The sequence below is a fragment of the Pomacea canaliculata genome, linkage group LG5 (assembly GCF_003073045.1).
Source record: "Pomacea canaliculata isolate SZHN2017 linkage group LG5, ASM307304v1, whole genome shotgun sequence".
Lineage (NCBI taxonomy): Eukaryota > Metazoa > Mollusca > Gastropoda > Architaenioglossa > Ampullariidae > Pomacea > Pomacea canaliculata.
The window spans coordinates 12294971-12310605 of record NC_037594.1 but is presented as its reverse complement, the minus strand read 5'-3'; the positions used below and the strand labels follow the sequence as shown (position 1 = coordinate 12310605).

General features: G+C 39.7%; 1 protein-coding gene across 5 annotated transcripts in view; it reads left to right on the top strand.

The window, feature by feature from the left end:
• LOC112564925 overlaps window positions 1-15635 on the top strand; it is a 51134-nt gene that overhangs the window by 586 nt on the left and 34913 nt on the right. For 3 of the 5 annotated variants that reach the window (XM_025240069.1, XM_025240070.1, XM_025240068.1), the window contains exons 1-5: window positions 1715-2859; window positions 3621-3826; window positions 5046-5255; window positions 11134-11323; window positions 13320-13544. In XM_025240069.1, coding sequence (XP_025095854.1) covers window positions 2631-2859; window positions 3621-3826; window positions 5046-5255; window positions 11134-11323; window positions 13320-13544 — 1060 coding nt within the window. In that variant the 5' untranslated portion in view covers window positions 1715-2630. Of the gene's footprint in view, window positions 1-1714; window positions 2860-3620; window positions 3827-5045; window positions 5256-11133; window positions 11324-13319; window positions 13545-15635 lie in introns of those variants that run through there. The other 2 variants (XM_025240071.1, XM_025240067.1) reach the window with 2 other exon arrangements.

Here is a 15635-nt window from a genome sequence, read left to right as displayed (position 1 = left end):
CTAAGCGTAATAATTAAAGACTATGCCTACTACTTAAAAAACACGAGTACTATATACTTGCCCACTTGCCCTCTTCAAGCCATTTTACTTACAAGAAAATTACAGTGAATGAAGACTGAACTAAACAATCTGAATGAAGCACAGCGAAAAGGCAGGATGTTTACAATCTTGCTTTAGCTATGCTTTCCTAGAATGAAGCTACACAAAAGAAAGGGTGTTCTCTGGATGTATTGTAAATTTAATTAATTGATGCCAGTTTTGCACATGCTTTTTTGGATCTCTTTTCCCTATCTGTCCATATTTCAGTGCATTCACGCCTGCACATATGGGTTCGATGTTTATGTTAGGTCCTTATGAACTACCTGATATCATTATAGCTTTGAATACATTTGCTGAATAAATAAATGATGACTGAGTTTGCCACATGGCTTCTTATTCTTGTGAACTTGCGAGGTAGTATAAATCGATGAGAATAATGCATATGTCAGACCTTGTCATGATCACCCATGTCCAGTCCATCAGCTCTCCCACAGTCAGAAATTGATATCACACCCCATTAAAAATAGCAGCTGCACTATCTCTTAGATTCTGGTGTAACATTTCCAGCCCACATCTTTTAATTATGATGCTCTTAATTCCCGTAAAAGATTGACCATTGCAGATCATTGCTTGAAATTAAGTCCCATTTATATGATGCATAAAACACTGCACATGTGGTGTAATAGATGGAGAAAGAATATGTCACCTTCTCATGTACATGTCATATACACGCTTTCTTTAAATCTCTCTCCTGAAGAAGCAATTTCTCATGGTAATTTTTGTGAAACTCTGAAACTCTCATCAAGGCATTCCAATTTTTGAGGCAGGGTTAGTACATTTATATAGTAATAAATTAAAAGATCGCATTCTAACACAATTACGGGTTCATCCATTTTACAATAGACACCCCATCCCCTCCCCCTAAAGCCGAGCATCTTCGACTACGCAGGGGCTGAAGAGGCCCTGGGGTAGACGACCTCTCCAGGTCCCTTGTAATTGTAATTGTAAATTATTTTCCCAGTATATAACAATATGATTACGATTTGATTGTCAATATCTACATTTCATTCAGTAACATAATATAGACTGCAAACATTGGGAGATGTGCACCAGGATCTACGTCACTACTTGAACATGAGTTGTTTTCACATGAGTGATCAGTAAATGAGGAAGCACAACATTAAAGGATCAAACATGTAGTACCCCACTCCTTAGAAAACATCCACATAGGGAGAAATGTTACGTCAACCTTTCTTTAAAAGAAAAGGAAAAAAAAAATGCACTGACCAAGGCCGGGCTCCCTTCCATGAGGCATCCTCCCCTGTTCCCCCCACTCTCTTTAGGCCTGTTCCTGGATTAGCTTTCAAGAACATCCGGTTTAATCACGTACATAGGAATGATTTACTTAATATTCCAAAAAATATATGCAAAAAAAGTAAGCTCTTCAGATGATAGCAATCTCGATCTAAACCTAGTGTGTGGTCTCTTTTCTCAAATAACCTTAATAATAAGAAACAAATCATTTACTCTAATCAACTGAGCACACCTGTAAGCTTTATGAGGAAGGTCCAGAAAATGTCAATTTTTTAAAATTTCTAAATATGTGCATTTTTTTTTTTATACTATTGTCTGCTTTTGGTCTATTGTCTAAACATGTCTTAGGTTATTAGTCTTTGAAATACTGTGCGAGTGGTGAACATCATGCTTCACATGATTAATCAGCTCGATTAATCAGTGCCTGTGTATGAGTATAATAAAATCGATCATTTCTGATGTCAGAAATAAGAAAGTAATTAGCAAGTTCTCAAGAAAAGTTCCTTGGTTTTCTGAAGAAGCACATTTAAAAAAAAAAAACCAGATACAAATTAAAGACCGAATTAAATATCTCATTCCAAATTGCTAATCATGTGGCTACTTTCTTAACACCTTTTTATTTTGGAAGACATAAAGAACTATGCTGATATAGTCTGTTTTCATGTTCATGTATATACATATAAATATGTATGTGTGTGTTTATGTGTGCTGTGTCTGTTTGAAGGTTGATTTAGTAGTAAACCCCAACGCCCAACCTTGCGAACAGTCTGAACATGTGTAACATACAGAAAGTAGCTTGAAACGAGATCTGAACACAGAGCCTCTCAATGTAGTAGTGACAAGCAGGTGCAGCATAGATAAACTACTAGAGAGGGAGAGAGAAAACGGACAGACAGAAAACTGTACTGATCTGTACTGTTGAAATGATCAGGCCATCAAATAGAGCTTAAAAAGCACACATGGATCCAACATGATGAAAAACGCATAGTTAAGAGACAAAAAAAAAAAAAAATGACTAAATAACAACAGAAAACGTACTGCTGTCTGTCAACCACACACACATACAATGATAGGGCTTTTTGAAATAACTTCGACAGCCAAAGAAAACATTGATGTACACGTGACAAAACCACGGTCTCACTGGAACAATAGCTCGTGCAGCAAAAATTGAAATGACGTCACATAGGCAAAACGTGTTTAGTTATTTTTGGAAACTTTGACGTAAACAAACTTGGCAACAGTCTGTTGTCCAAAGACGATGACAACAAGAGAACAACATGCGGGCAACTGCATTAATTGTGTGTTTTGATTTGGTGTTTTGGAGTAACAATCTAATCTTGTCGCAAGTTCTGCCTTCATCAGACTCTTCTTCGCCCAGGGCGCAGTCCAGCGAGGATGAGCATGTCCGTAATGAATCTCTTGCCACCAACAATGAAACCTGCCCTCCGCCATGCGCAAGAAAACTACTCCGTTCGTCCACAAAACCCAGCCAAGGACAGACAACAGGTTCGTATGAGCCACCCTACTATACCCCCCTCTCCCAACCACCCCCGGTCTATCAATGTCCTGTAACGAAGGCCGGTGGAGTTAAGTCCGGGAGCAAACACACGCAGTTTCAAAACATGAAGGTAGAAAAGATTCGACCGTCCATGGGCGATGGGATATTGATCACACAGTAATGAGCAGGTCGTAGCCAAATGTTTCATCTAATCTACTTCCGCGGGAGCCACCAGAACAGCACAGCCAACGCCAGGATATCTTACGTCATCACAAAAAGGCCACAAACAAAATAAAAGAAAATGTAAAAGAGCCCAAAACAGTCAAAGAGGTATACAAGGTTGGAAAAAAACCTTCAACCTCAATATCGTTCAAAGAAAGTCTTTGCCCACCCAACTAGCTTCCAAGTAATTGAGATGGAAACGGGAAGCAGCAAAGTTTTAGGACTGCGAGGCGGAATCTTATGGATGAAATAAAATAAAGTTTGCGGAAGAATTTGCAACGAAAAGGATGTTGCTAATGAGTAAAAAGTTGGACGGAATTGGAAGACAGTTTAAACATGGATTTAAGGACAGAAAAGTACCGACACCTTCAAGAGCTAAGAATGGCACAGATTTAGAGTTGTATACATACAAAACAATCATTCTTTCGTATGCTTGTTTGCAAATAAGAATTTACCACTTCACTCTTCATTTTTGTTGCCCAATATATCCTTGTAACATGGCATCATACAATATTAACCTGTTGTACAGCGTTGCTGTTTGTTCCAGGTTATTTTCGAAACTCAGGGGCTTATAATCGACGACAGCCGAGGAACCCTTTTTGGATCTTTGAGAATTTGCGGAAAATGATGGATCTCACAAAGATATCCGTACAGATGGAGCTCCGAGATATAGCCAGATTCTTGGTGGGACACAAATACTTCGGTTTTGACCCTAGGACAGGAACAGAGATAACATGGAAATACTCGAGAAAAGTGAGTACACGAAACTTTAAATCACGGACTGTCCATAACTTGGATTGCTGGCGGTGTGTCAACACCAACGCTTAGCCTTTCGAGCCCTTTAAATGTCTGTACTCGAAACTAGCGTGCGTAGAGAATAAACCGTGCCGAAATTTCTTAATACCACTATTACACTTACCATAAGTTAGTTAATTTATTTCATTTCGTTTTGACGAAATCGACCTCATCTATCTACTTACCTGATTTTAATAATACAAAAAAATTCAACATCATACCTCCGTCAACACGAGAACTTGCATTGTTTGTTCGTTCTTTTCGTGTTAATAGTAAAGCCAAAAGTTTATTTGCAGCTCAGAAATTGTTTTTGCTTCGTTCTATAAACAGTTGAAAAAAAATCGACAGATAAGATCTGCCCCAGTATCACAAAAGAAAACAAAATCTAACCCAGATGAAATGGAAAAAAAAAAATCACCACCCCGCAAAAGCGCTATCGGTTTCTCTATGTACATAAGTAAAAATCATACTGACAGACGTGCGTGATTTAGAAACCTCCAGAAAGGCCTAGCCCTTTGAATAGCTGGACTAATAAAAAAGTATAAGAAATATATGGCGTCTACTCTTTCGTAAGTCACGTCTGACACGCTTGCGATGAGCATCCAGTCATTGTAACCGTGGCAACGCTAGCTTCTCAAAACATATATTCCTGATGTCAAGGATTTTGACCTCTCCGTCATCCTGATGATGTTTGTAGGCTTGTATATGGAGAATTTAGGGGCTTTGTTCACTTAACCCGTTATCTCAGTTATCTCGTTAACTCCGTCTTTCACCACACCTTGTAGTAGAACAAATTTTCCCCTTTCCAAGGTTATCCCAGTTTATGGAGTATTTATTCTCTTCATATTTTCATCTTTTCCTGTTGCCCAACATTTGAGCTGAGGGTTGGTGGTGAGATAAGCTGATGCTGTGCTCAACTTAGTCACGAGAACAAAATTACACCCTTCAAGATCCTTAAGAAGTTATCGACTAATTGACTACCTGACTGACTGATCGACATCTGTATATGTGTATTTATATGTGTTTGGGTCTGTGTAATGTGTCTGTACGTGCTTATTTACATGTGCATGTATACGTGTATCTCCATCTCAATGCCTATTGTTATGAGCATTCCTAGTTCTAATTTCCATGTCCATTTATATATCTATACTTATGACCATTCTATATCTGTCCAAAGGGGTTTTATGCTCAGTTCCCTAAACCTCCACTGAAAGATTTGCACGAGAAAGTGGTCAGCGAATGCAGCAAAGGTTTTGTCCACTGTGTGAGGGAACTGGCACCCTTCGCACGCAGATCCTACGCCCTGAAGAACTTCAGCGCTCTAAACCTGTTCCAAACAAACGTTTATTACCCTTTCTCGTCCGCACTGGAGCTTTTCCGCTTCAGGGTGAGTGGTTGTTATAATAGTTTCAAGGAGTAAATCCTTCTTTATCTAACATATATAGTCTAAAATAAATGTTTTAGGCAAAATTTTAATTGATTTACAAAACCTAGTTGACAAGGGTATTGAAGGCTAACCTGAGTGAAAAAAAAAAAAAAAATTAAGCTCGATGTTGCTGAAATGTTAACATCAAATTATCTGGAACGAGATTATTTTAAAAATGCGTTGGGAATTTTTTTATGAATGTCTTTGAGACATGCGCACCGGGATTACTTTTCCGAGATCATTGAAGGCTGTATCCAAGACGAAGTTTCATGCATGTCTTTAGGAAACATGGCTAACCAGTCTTGGTGAGGGGCCTGCAATGAGATCTTTGCGTCGTTTCTTCTCAAAACCTGTATCTTCTGAAAAGAAGAAACGTGTTCGCTCAGATTTTGAAAAGTAGCATAATACAGCACGGTTTAAATCCATTCTTCAAAAATAATTTTGCATTCGGAGTAGCCTATATAATTTGGCATTATTTGTAGCACGCATCACTGGAATTTTTTTTAAAAAAAACGTTAATCTCACAAAAATTCATAATAATGCTAAAGAACATGTCCAAAGAGCAAACACAAACGAAAGAAGGTCTGTGGAAGTCATCAAGGGTTTTCTACTTCTGAGATTCTAATATGGAAGAGGACAAAGTTTCACGACACTTTTCGTTTTGTGAAATCCAATGAGATGTCTACAGAAATGAGATCAGGCTGAGAGGCAATGATACGAGGAAGAGCAGACGCCGTGCAGACGTCAGCGAGACCCAGAAGACTGTCCAGACACAAGGACACGTTGACAAGCCAATGGTTTCCAACTGTCTTGCTAGCAGCAACGGATACCCATATGGCGCAGCAAACTGGGTTATTTTACTAGATTTCTCTTTTTTTAACATCTACTTAGTAGTTTCATGTAACTTTCTTTTACTACTGCGATGATGTCACCAAGAATGCAAAGACATTTAAACTTTGAGAAGTCAGTATAAAGGTTCATGATACCATTGCCCCTGAGAGTTGCAGAAGAATAAACAAACGCTGGCAGAAATAGGTTTATCTTGAGGGATCGACGGTTTTTGTTGTTCTGCTCTTTGTTATTTCTTACGAACGTCTGATCAGGTTTTCTGTGTGATGCAGAAACTTTCTTTCATACTGGTCTTTAGTACTTTCGCTGATACAAGTGTTTTACACATCCATTTGAGCCACTGGAAACTCTCTCGGAGGTCACTCTACAACTATGTCAGCTAAAAGAAGGAAGTTGCGTCATACGAGTATCGAACCTTAAGTCTCTGGACGCTTGTGTTATAACAAATTTCTCAAAGGAATTTTTGAGCGGTTAGGATCATAATATTCTCGCTAAAGTTTCGATATGAAAGTCTTGTCATGATCTGTGACGAGACAAATTTCTCTGATGCTTAATCTTTATTGACATCTAGTACTGCCGCATGATTTCAGGAACACATAGGAGAAATTAAGCTTTTGAAAAATACTTCTTGAACTCAGTGTTCGTTTACTACCGTCAGAAAAAGTTTAAGAAAAAGTTATAAAACTTACAGTAAACAGCAAATCAACGCCTACAAAATATCCATAGAAAAACTCCACCTAAGTAAACTCTAAATATAAACAAGCTTTAGACACCCAAACATTGCAAACATCTCCAGTAATTTCCACTAATAAAAATGAAAATCGACACAACCGTAAAGCACCGCAAACAAAAAAGCTGCAACAAACTTTGATTATCTGGAATTCACTGACAAGTCTGGTGTAAGTAAATCTTGTAAAAAAATTTTCTAACAAGAAGAAAACGTTCCAGGCCAGCTTAAATGTATCCTGTCTTTTGGGGAACAGGGATAAGTTTAACAATTAGAAAAAAACAAATGTTTCACAATTGTCAAGCGAAATGCCAGACAAACAATATAAAATATCAACAACCGTTTTTTCCTACAAAACTTTGCAGTTAGAATTAAAATTTTGTTCCCCAATCCCCCTTTTTATGTTGTTTGAGAGGGGGTGATGCTAGATACCATACTTTTCTCGGAGAACTGTGCCTAACTTTTTTCCTTCTCGCTTCTTTATCTTTCCCTTATCCTTTGTGTAGAAAGGTAGTCATTAACGACACCTGGGTTTACTAGGGGAGAAAGCTCGCCTCCGTTACACGGGAATTGAACCGACGCGCCTCCGAGTTCGCACGACAGTACTCTCGGCACTCATGTGTCTGCTTCCCCGTAGTTAGAAGTGTCCTACTGTCACAATAAGTTCGCTATCATAAAGTCTGCACGACATTTTTTCGAAGAAAAATTGTATTAAAAATTTTTGTAAACAGATAAATAACAACTCTATATAACAGATGTAGTTCAGCACAGGTGATACACAAAGGACACAGAGAAATATCTGGTCTAAATACAGATATCTGTCTCCATATATATCTTCACGGATTTATGCACTGCGATAATAACATTAGAAAACAGACTTCTGTTTAGCACAGGTACTTTAAAAAAAAGTATTTTCTATAGAGGTCTTCCAGTTGTGCCAGCAATGTTTGTCATCTTTAAATCAGTAGGAGAATGTCTAAAAAAAAACAGTCTGTAAAAAGAACTAGAATTTTACTGCGCTATCAGCTACAATTATCTTTGGCACTTTTGTAGCTTTCACAGAAGACTGGATGTGTTTGCGGCAAGGTTACATGTTAATGGCGTGGCCACCATTGTGTTGTCAACACCAGAGTGCTGCACGAGGAGGTTTCAGCCAGAAGCTTGTATGCATTGTTGTTCATATGAGTCCGAGCCACAAATTTGTAATAAGATCAGATACAACTACACTCGAGATGTAAAAAAGAGTTTGTAAATCAGAGCCATGCCTCTCATGAAAGTAACTAGCAAATCATTTTAACATCCTTTCTAAAAGTTTTGGAAAGAGAGTTTTAAAAAAGCAGAGGTGCTCACACGTTTATTGCCATTTTTGACCTTGTAACTTTATGTGTTGTTTCAAACTTGAAGAGATGGGATCTGAACTAATGTTTACAGTCAAAAGGGTTGAGCTCCGCCTCTACTAAGATGAATTTGTAGAACACCTGGCATTTTATAAGCAGGAATTTTTGGTATCAAACATGGCAACAGAAAAAGAACGAGATTTTGTATTTCAGACTTTCATACATAGCATATCCTGAAGATGTGAAATTATTTTTTTTATTTAACAGACCAGAGCAAAGAAAAGAAGAAGTGAAACAAAATATACAAAATGCTGTTAGGCTTTCCTATAACAATGGCCATCTGGATAAAGTAACCTGGACAAATGTGAAGAAAAGTTTGACCAAGACTGGCAAAGTTATAAAAACTTAATTAAACTTGCTCAAGCCTATATTTATCCAATTAAATTTATAGTCGTACTGAAGTTGAACTGTTGAACTGTTGAGCTTGTACTTGCCAGACAAAATATAGTTCTCACTGTGTACTTTCATCTCTAGATGGCACTGACCACCAAGACTCATATTCTTGTACCTTGTATGCTTTGGGGCGGTTGACGCCCATCAGCAGCTTATGCCTGTGTTTCCATCTGGTCACGACTGAGTTACAAAACTGTGACAGGACACACTGAGGATTTTTCTGACAGAAAGTTGCTCCGGCGTGTTTCTGTGCTCATCAAGAGAGTAAAAACTCGAGGTTTACAATAGTAGCAAAGCCGCACTGACTGCGCATGCTTAGGGAGGACTATGAGAAAATTGTTGGTAAAAGACTCCCTTTCAGTCTACAGCAATGGCAAAGCACTCGATGTATCGTTGAGAGCTCTCACCACTACACTTTTGAGTGAAGAGTGACCATTCCTCGGTCACGAATCCTGGCTTTAGAGGCTTAGGTGACCTTGTTCAAGCGACACGAGATCTTCGTTGATGGCAGAAAGCTTTCATTATGTTAAAGTAAACAAATTGTGGAAGGGTAAAAGCCCCAGGAGAGGCCTATGATTCAGTGCCAAGAGGGGAGTCGAAACCGCATACTAAATAAATGTTTATGGTGCGTCAACTTCCACCACGACTGATCGAAACTGCTTATCACAGAACTGAGAGCACGCAGGCTAAACGACGATTTGTGATGAAAAGAAGAGAGAACAATACCAAAGCACGACAGCCTCCACACCTGCCAGTCACTAGGATATCAATATGATGGCGATCTTATTTTTGAAAAATAAGAATCGTAGCGTATTCGTTTCTCTGGTGTTGGCAGCGGCCAGTCCGACTGTACTTGACTGAAACACGCAGTGCTACCAGTTCCATGATAAAGGTCATCTCATAACCTTTTAAGGTCGTTAGGGAGGGAGGTGTTAGACTCCTCACTTTTCTAGAGGCCAACTTTAACTTGAGAGCTGTGCCCATCTCCTCTCTCTCGCTGCCTCATATTCCCCAAAACTTTCAGGAACTGGGTCGACTGGTGAAAGTTTGCTGCGCTACTCGGGTATCGAACCAGCTCGCCTTTCAGTTCAGATGCCAGTTCTCTAACAGAAAAATTGCTGTAATTGTAGGCTTCTATTTAGACTGCGTTTATTTCTGATCATCGTATCATGTTTGTGGGATGGTGATGGTGAAGAGGGTTACAGACTTGACACAAGAGGGGAATTAGCATACGACGATTGAAGCTCTTCGAATCAAAGTGTTTACAACTGAATCCAAACTTATTTACTTTTTGATGCGATCTAAATATGTTAGCAAGAGAATTGATTGAAAGACAACAATACAGATGGAAATAGGAGCAGATGAAGTAAAACAAATAAATCTTTGTAAATCAAAATAATTTGCTGAGTTATGCTGAGTTAAGACCCTGCTAAAGCTGGAGACATGAATTCTAAGATCTGAAACAATTTCTAACATATTCCAAAATGACATTGAGGGATTTTTGTGGGTGTAGTTTTTCTGTCCGAATGCTGCATTAACTCACAACTACAAATGCTGGATCACGAAGATTACCTGCACCACTGAAACAAATCAGGGAAGGCCATGCAAAATAAAGAAAACACCGCCAGAGGAAAACAAAAGAACAGTACTCTGCGGCCAAGAATGGATTTTTATTGGCGTCCTAGGTTCAAAGAAAAAGAAAAAAGGATGGCATATTTCTCAGTCTTCCATCCTGCAAAACTACCAGCTCATGTCAAAAAACAAAAAAAAACAACAAAACAAACAAACAAACAAAACAAAACAAAACAAACAAACAAACAAACAAACAAACAAACAAAAAAAAAACCAACAAGCGAAAGAGAATAAAATTGTATATTTTTCAACATGAGCGGTTAGACACAAAGTTCACAAGTTCAACCTATCTTCTCTCTTTTTCCCTTTTTTGTCGGTGTTTGTAGCGGTTGGGATGTCACATTTAGCATCGTTTGTGACAGTGCCCTGATGCAGACAATGGAACTCGCATGATATTTAAGGATGATAACAATAGGATATACTTGAAAAAGAAAGGCAGGATCGCAAACAGTGGAATCGCCGATCTTCTTTAGCGCCGAGGCATGATCTCACCCAACTATTATTATTTCTTGACACGAAGCAAGGAAAACTGGAGAGCTGGAAAAAGTAGAACTTAAAACTTAGAAGATAGTGTGAGTAAGCGATAGAAAGTAGAAAACGTAAAGAATGAACTAGAGATGCTATTTAAATTATCTGACTACAAAAACAATATTATGTAAATTCAATAAAAATAATGAAGCCAATAAAATTCGCAAAGTATCATTACAGATATTCATATGCTATCAAAAGACAATTCCATTTGTTCACATGCCTCGATTGAAGGGATCTTTGAGAGAAAAGTCTCCGTTGTTGTGTGCTCTGTCCAGCAGACTGCATTTGCCTTCATGTCTCTTTGTTGCAGACCACTGCCAGTTACTTTTTGTGTTGGCACACGATGCAGCAGAACGAAGCCTTGTGGCATATAGCTGGTGGCGCCAACTGTCTGCACGACCTCAGCAAGGTCCTGGAGCCCTTCGGACAGGACCACCTCGTGCAGGACATCAGGACGGACTCCGAGACACTTCAGTGTGCGCTGCTCGTCTTTTGTCCAGGTAATGGCACTGGCACTTTGTGAAAAATATTCTGACTGGCTGTTCTTATGATATAATCAGGCCACGTCACGTGACAAAGGATGTATACAAAAATTAACCACCCATACAAAAGAATTTATGAAGACACCAGCTCTCTTATTTTTGTTTTTATCTCCGTTAAAAGCCTCGTAACATTCGTAAATAGTAGAACTTAAAAAAATAAAATTTGTGACGCTGAAACTCATGGCATCTTTTTTCTTTCCCACAATGCTAGTCTTTTTGCACGCTCTTCCTTCTGCAATATCATGTTACTCTCAGCTCTTGTTCTTGTTATGTGGTTCCTCTTTGTGTTTTCTGTATTTGATTTTATTCTTTGTTTAGTACGGTTGTTGATTCTTTTATAGCTCAAATGTTATTTATTTGTTTTCCTGTCCCTCGTATGCTGTCCATGTCTAGTTCTTGTTCTTAAGCGCTAAGAGCATGCTCCTTAGGAGTGTGAGGATGCACTTTACAAATTTGGCATTTTTAATTATTATTATTATTATTTACCAATATACTAATATATGTATAAAGCTTAACTGTACATATCTTGTGCCTACTAAACAGCTGTTACGACATTTCTGTGCTGTGATTGAAAACCTATGAAGATAAAAGAACATTTTCTTGGAGCAATTAAGCAGCTGTACTGATAGAAGGCCACTTCCTAGTAGTAATTATGCAGTTCTGATCAGAGAAGGCAGCAGCTCTGATGAGAGATGGCCTTTTTCTATCTGTGAACGCGTAGGACCCTGCCATCCAGTAATATCTTTAAGGACAGAGGTACAAACAGAGTGCGTCTGTTAATTGACCGGGTGGGCCAAAGAAAACGCCAACGGCTGACCTGGAGGTGACCGGCCCTGAGAGACCTGGCTCTGTGGTCCTGTGTGGTCACCGAGTGTAAAGAACAGTATTCGAAGCAGGAACAGAAACAGTAGCCTGCAGCCTTCATAGCAATTACAAGGCTAACGTCCCGGTGATGTGCCCGCAGGCTGAATAATTATAAACAAAGACTCACTCGATGGGATTTCCTGGCATAACCTTCAGTTTGTTTTCTTATGGGATCCACCTGCTGAATAGACACAAAAACAAAATGGCATTTTTATGATAATTAAACATCAACTAGGAAATTTTTATAAATTTTTTTTTTTAGGATTTTCAACTTAGATATGCTAACTTAAAGAACTTTGTGAAGCTTTCAGGAAAAACTGTTCGCCTTTAAAAAAAAACGGCAAAGGACAGAATTATTAGGAGATAAGTTCAATCAGCACCGATCACTGGGGACAGCCTACTGGAGTTAAGTAAGACAACCAAAGCATGACCGTCTGTGTGTTAATGTCGATGTCAATAGTGAGTCTGTACATGTTCAAACCGATTGATTACACCGTGTTAACATACGATGACCTCTTCATCTCCAGGGTTCAATGTTCGCTTTGTTGAACACGCGTTTGGAAGACTTGACTGTAGGACTTATCGCCTCAATCATCAAAGCACGCTGCATTCGTCGTGCTTCACTCGCTTTCAAGTGCAGTGTCGTAGATGTTAGCTGCTGGAAAAATGCATGAGCATGTCCTCCTTAAGCTTCAAGAAACATAACGGAAAATGCAAATGTATTTAAACTACTCAGTTCCAGAGGGGAAGAAAAAGACAAATTGTTAACAAATAACATATGAACTATAAAAGAACAAACAACCGGACTAAACGAAGAATAAAATCGAATACAGAAAACACAAAGAGGAACCAAAGAACAAGAGCTGAGAGTAACATGATATTGCTTAAGGAAGGGTGTGAAAAAGGACTAGCAATATGGGAAAGATTGTTTGGAGTAATGTTTACAAACGTAGTGACCTTAGACGTACAGGATTACGCGAAAGCTACACGGGTAGACAGACAGACAGATAGACAGATGGGTAGACGTGTATATTGTGGTGCATGCACATGCATGTGCTGTCAGTGATTTACTTGATCTTCTTGTGTTGAGATCCTTGCTACGGCACCTTGACTAGAGGCAGCGTTATCAGCGCCGACTTCATGTCACGTGACCCTGGCAACCCTTGTCGTGGACTGCAGGACAAGACATGCAAACTGGATTTCGGGAAGAACCTCAACTTCAACGACCTTCAGCGAAACCGCTTCAATATTTCGTGCCAGTGTGCCAAAGAAAGGGAGGGCTTCCAGTGGAATTCACAGTACCATCTGTGTGTTGGTATGAACACGCACGCACGCACCCATCTGTACATTAAAAATTTATTTACACGCAGCTTCATGCACGCACTCGCGTAAACAAGCACATAAACGCTAAAAATAGAAGAAGCACCTCTTGAAAAAAAAGTCGTAGATCTGATCACGTTGCATCAAACTAGAAATTTCATTTGAAAGAAAATCGATTTAAATTTAAATGTTTTAACCAGATAAAAACGACTTTGCCATATTCTGCAAGTTGAAGACGGCATCATAACTAACGGTCGTCACACTTTTGAGAATTTCTGTGACTACGACAGATCTGCAATGTCTTTGCGTGCACCTACTAAACTCGCCTCATTGACCTGGGAGGAAATATTGCTTCAGTGGTGTGACAGGACATAAATAATGGAATTATAAACACCGACAGCATGGAGGAGGGCACGACGCCACTCCTGTCATGGCGGGGAAGTTAATGCTACCTGCTCAGGCGGCTTAGAGGTGCTCGTGGCCTTTGTGTGAGATTTAACGGCCACTTTCCCCTGGCGATCTGTTAATCTAACTCGTTATTGCGACCCACTGAGCTTGATGGTTTTATGACGCTGCTTTCGCCGCACTCGTTAGAAGTCACCTTAATTTTGGCACGAGGGTTACCTCTGGGGCTGGGTTCTTTATTCAGGTCAAGGAGACAAGGAGCTGAGAAAGAAAGAGCATGTAAGAGAGAGAGAGACCATACGTGCCCCCGACTTCAAAAAGGACTTCTATCTCTTTTGCAATGGGGATAGTGGTAGATAGAGGCAGCGCGTTAGACATTTCGGGGCGATGAAAGAGGTGAAGAACTAGACGGAGAAATGAATACAGAGACGGTTGAAGTTAAAAAAACAAAACAAAACAAAAAACACAAAAAAACTGGCAAGCGTCCAGCCACAGAAACAACAAACTTTACGAAAACAAATACGCTGAGAAGAGATAGTGACAGACCATGACAAACAGCAGATGTTCCAGACTGAAAGTCTGTTACCACAGTTTCATCAACAAAATATCTTCTCACCTTCCCCTAAATTGTTATTTTTAATCTGTCGTCGTCTGATGCCGGTTCTTTTCGTGTCCTCTTTGCACACCGGCTGTCTTGTCTCAGTGACCATGTGACGTCACAACTGGCCTGCACTATGCAGCGTGAGCGGTCATGTCGCCCAAGACATTACCCATAAATGTCATAAAAGTGCCGATACATTTGCTACAACACAATACCCTTTACGTCTCAGAGAATTTAAACAAACACTAGAGCGGGTGTGGTGGGTGAAGAGCAAGGTGGACATGGGCGAGGAAATATAATTACCAACGCAGCTCACGTCTTACCTTAGGAAATCCCTGACGTCTGCTCCAGAAGAAAGCCGCTGGAGTAAACCGTGTGATACTGGGTAGCGCTTTCTTCTTGTTCTCTCTGTCCATTGTTTGCTCCTTCTCCTTCTCCGGCGCCAATATTTGGAATGGCCTGCCTCCGTCTCTAAACACACCGGAGTCAGTACATGCCTGCCTTACGATCTGGACTTGAAATATATCTCTTTCGGAAACTCCTACTATAACTCGTCCGTCCTGTTGTCCTTTCTCAACTGCGCTTCTGTCTCTGCGTTCTTCCATGTTGTAACCTGTACATGTTCGTGTATGTATATTGTGCTTGTTTGTACTCGATTGTGACGTCTACATCACATGGTCTCTTTGTGCACTACCCATAGTGTCTACGCTAAATAAATCCTATGATGATGATTGATGATTGATTGATGATGATGATGAGTATTATTATTGAAGATCTATTGGAGGACGTCTGGTCTCAGCAGCCACGGTTATTCCAGCTTCAACAGCCGTATGTGACCGTTGTTGCGATTAAAGTAGTTATGTCTCCGAGTGCAAGGCTAACATTTGTTAATCGCAAGCAGCTGGATCGCGAACGCTAGGTACAGATCCTCAGTGAAGGTTCGAGCGAGACAGACGAGGCATCTGCACCGCGACACACAATTACTTTGAAGACAAACAATCAGCACACACTCTATTTAGTCGTGTTCTCGGAGTACGAGACACGAACACTGACCAAGAGAGGCCGACAAGGACATCCAAC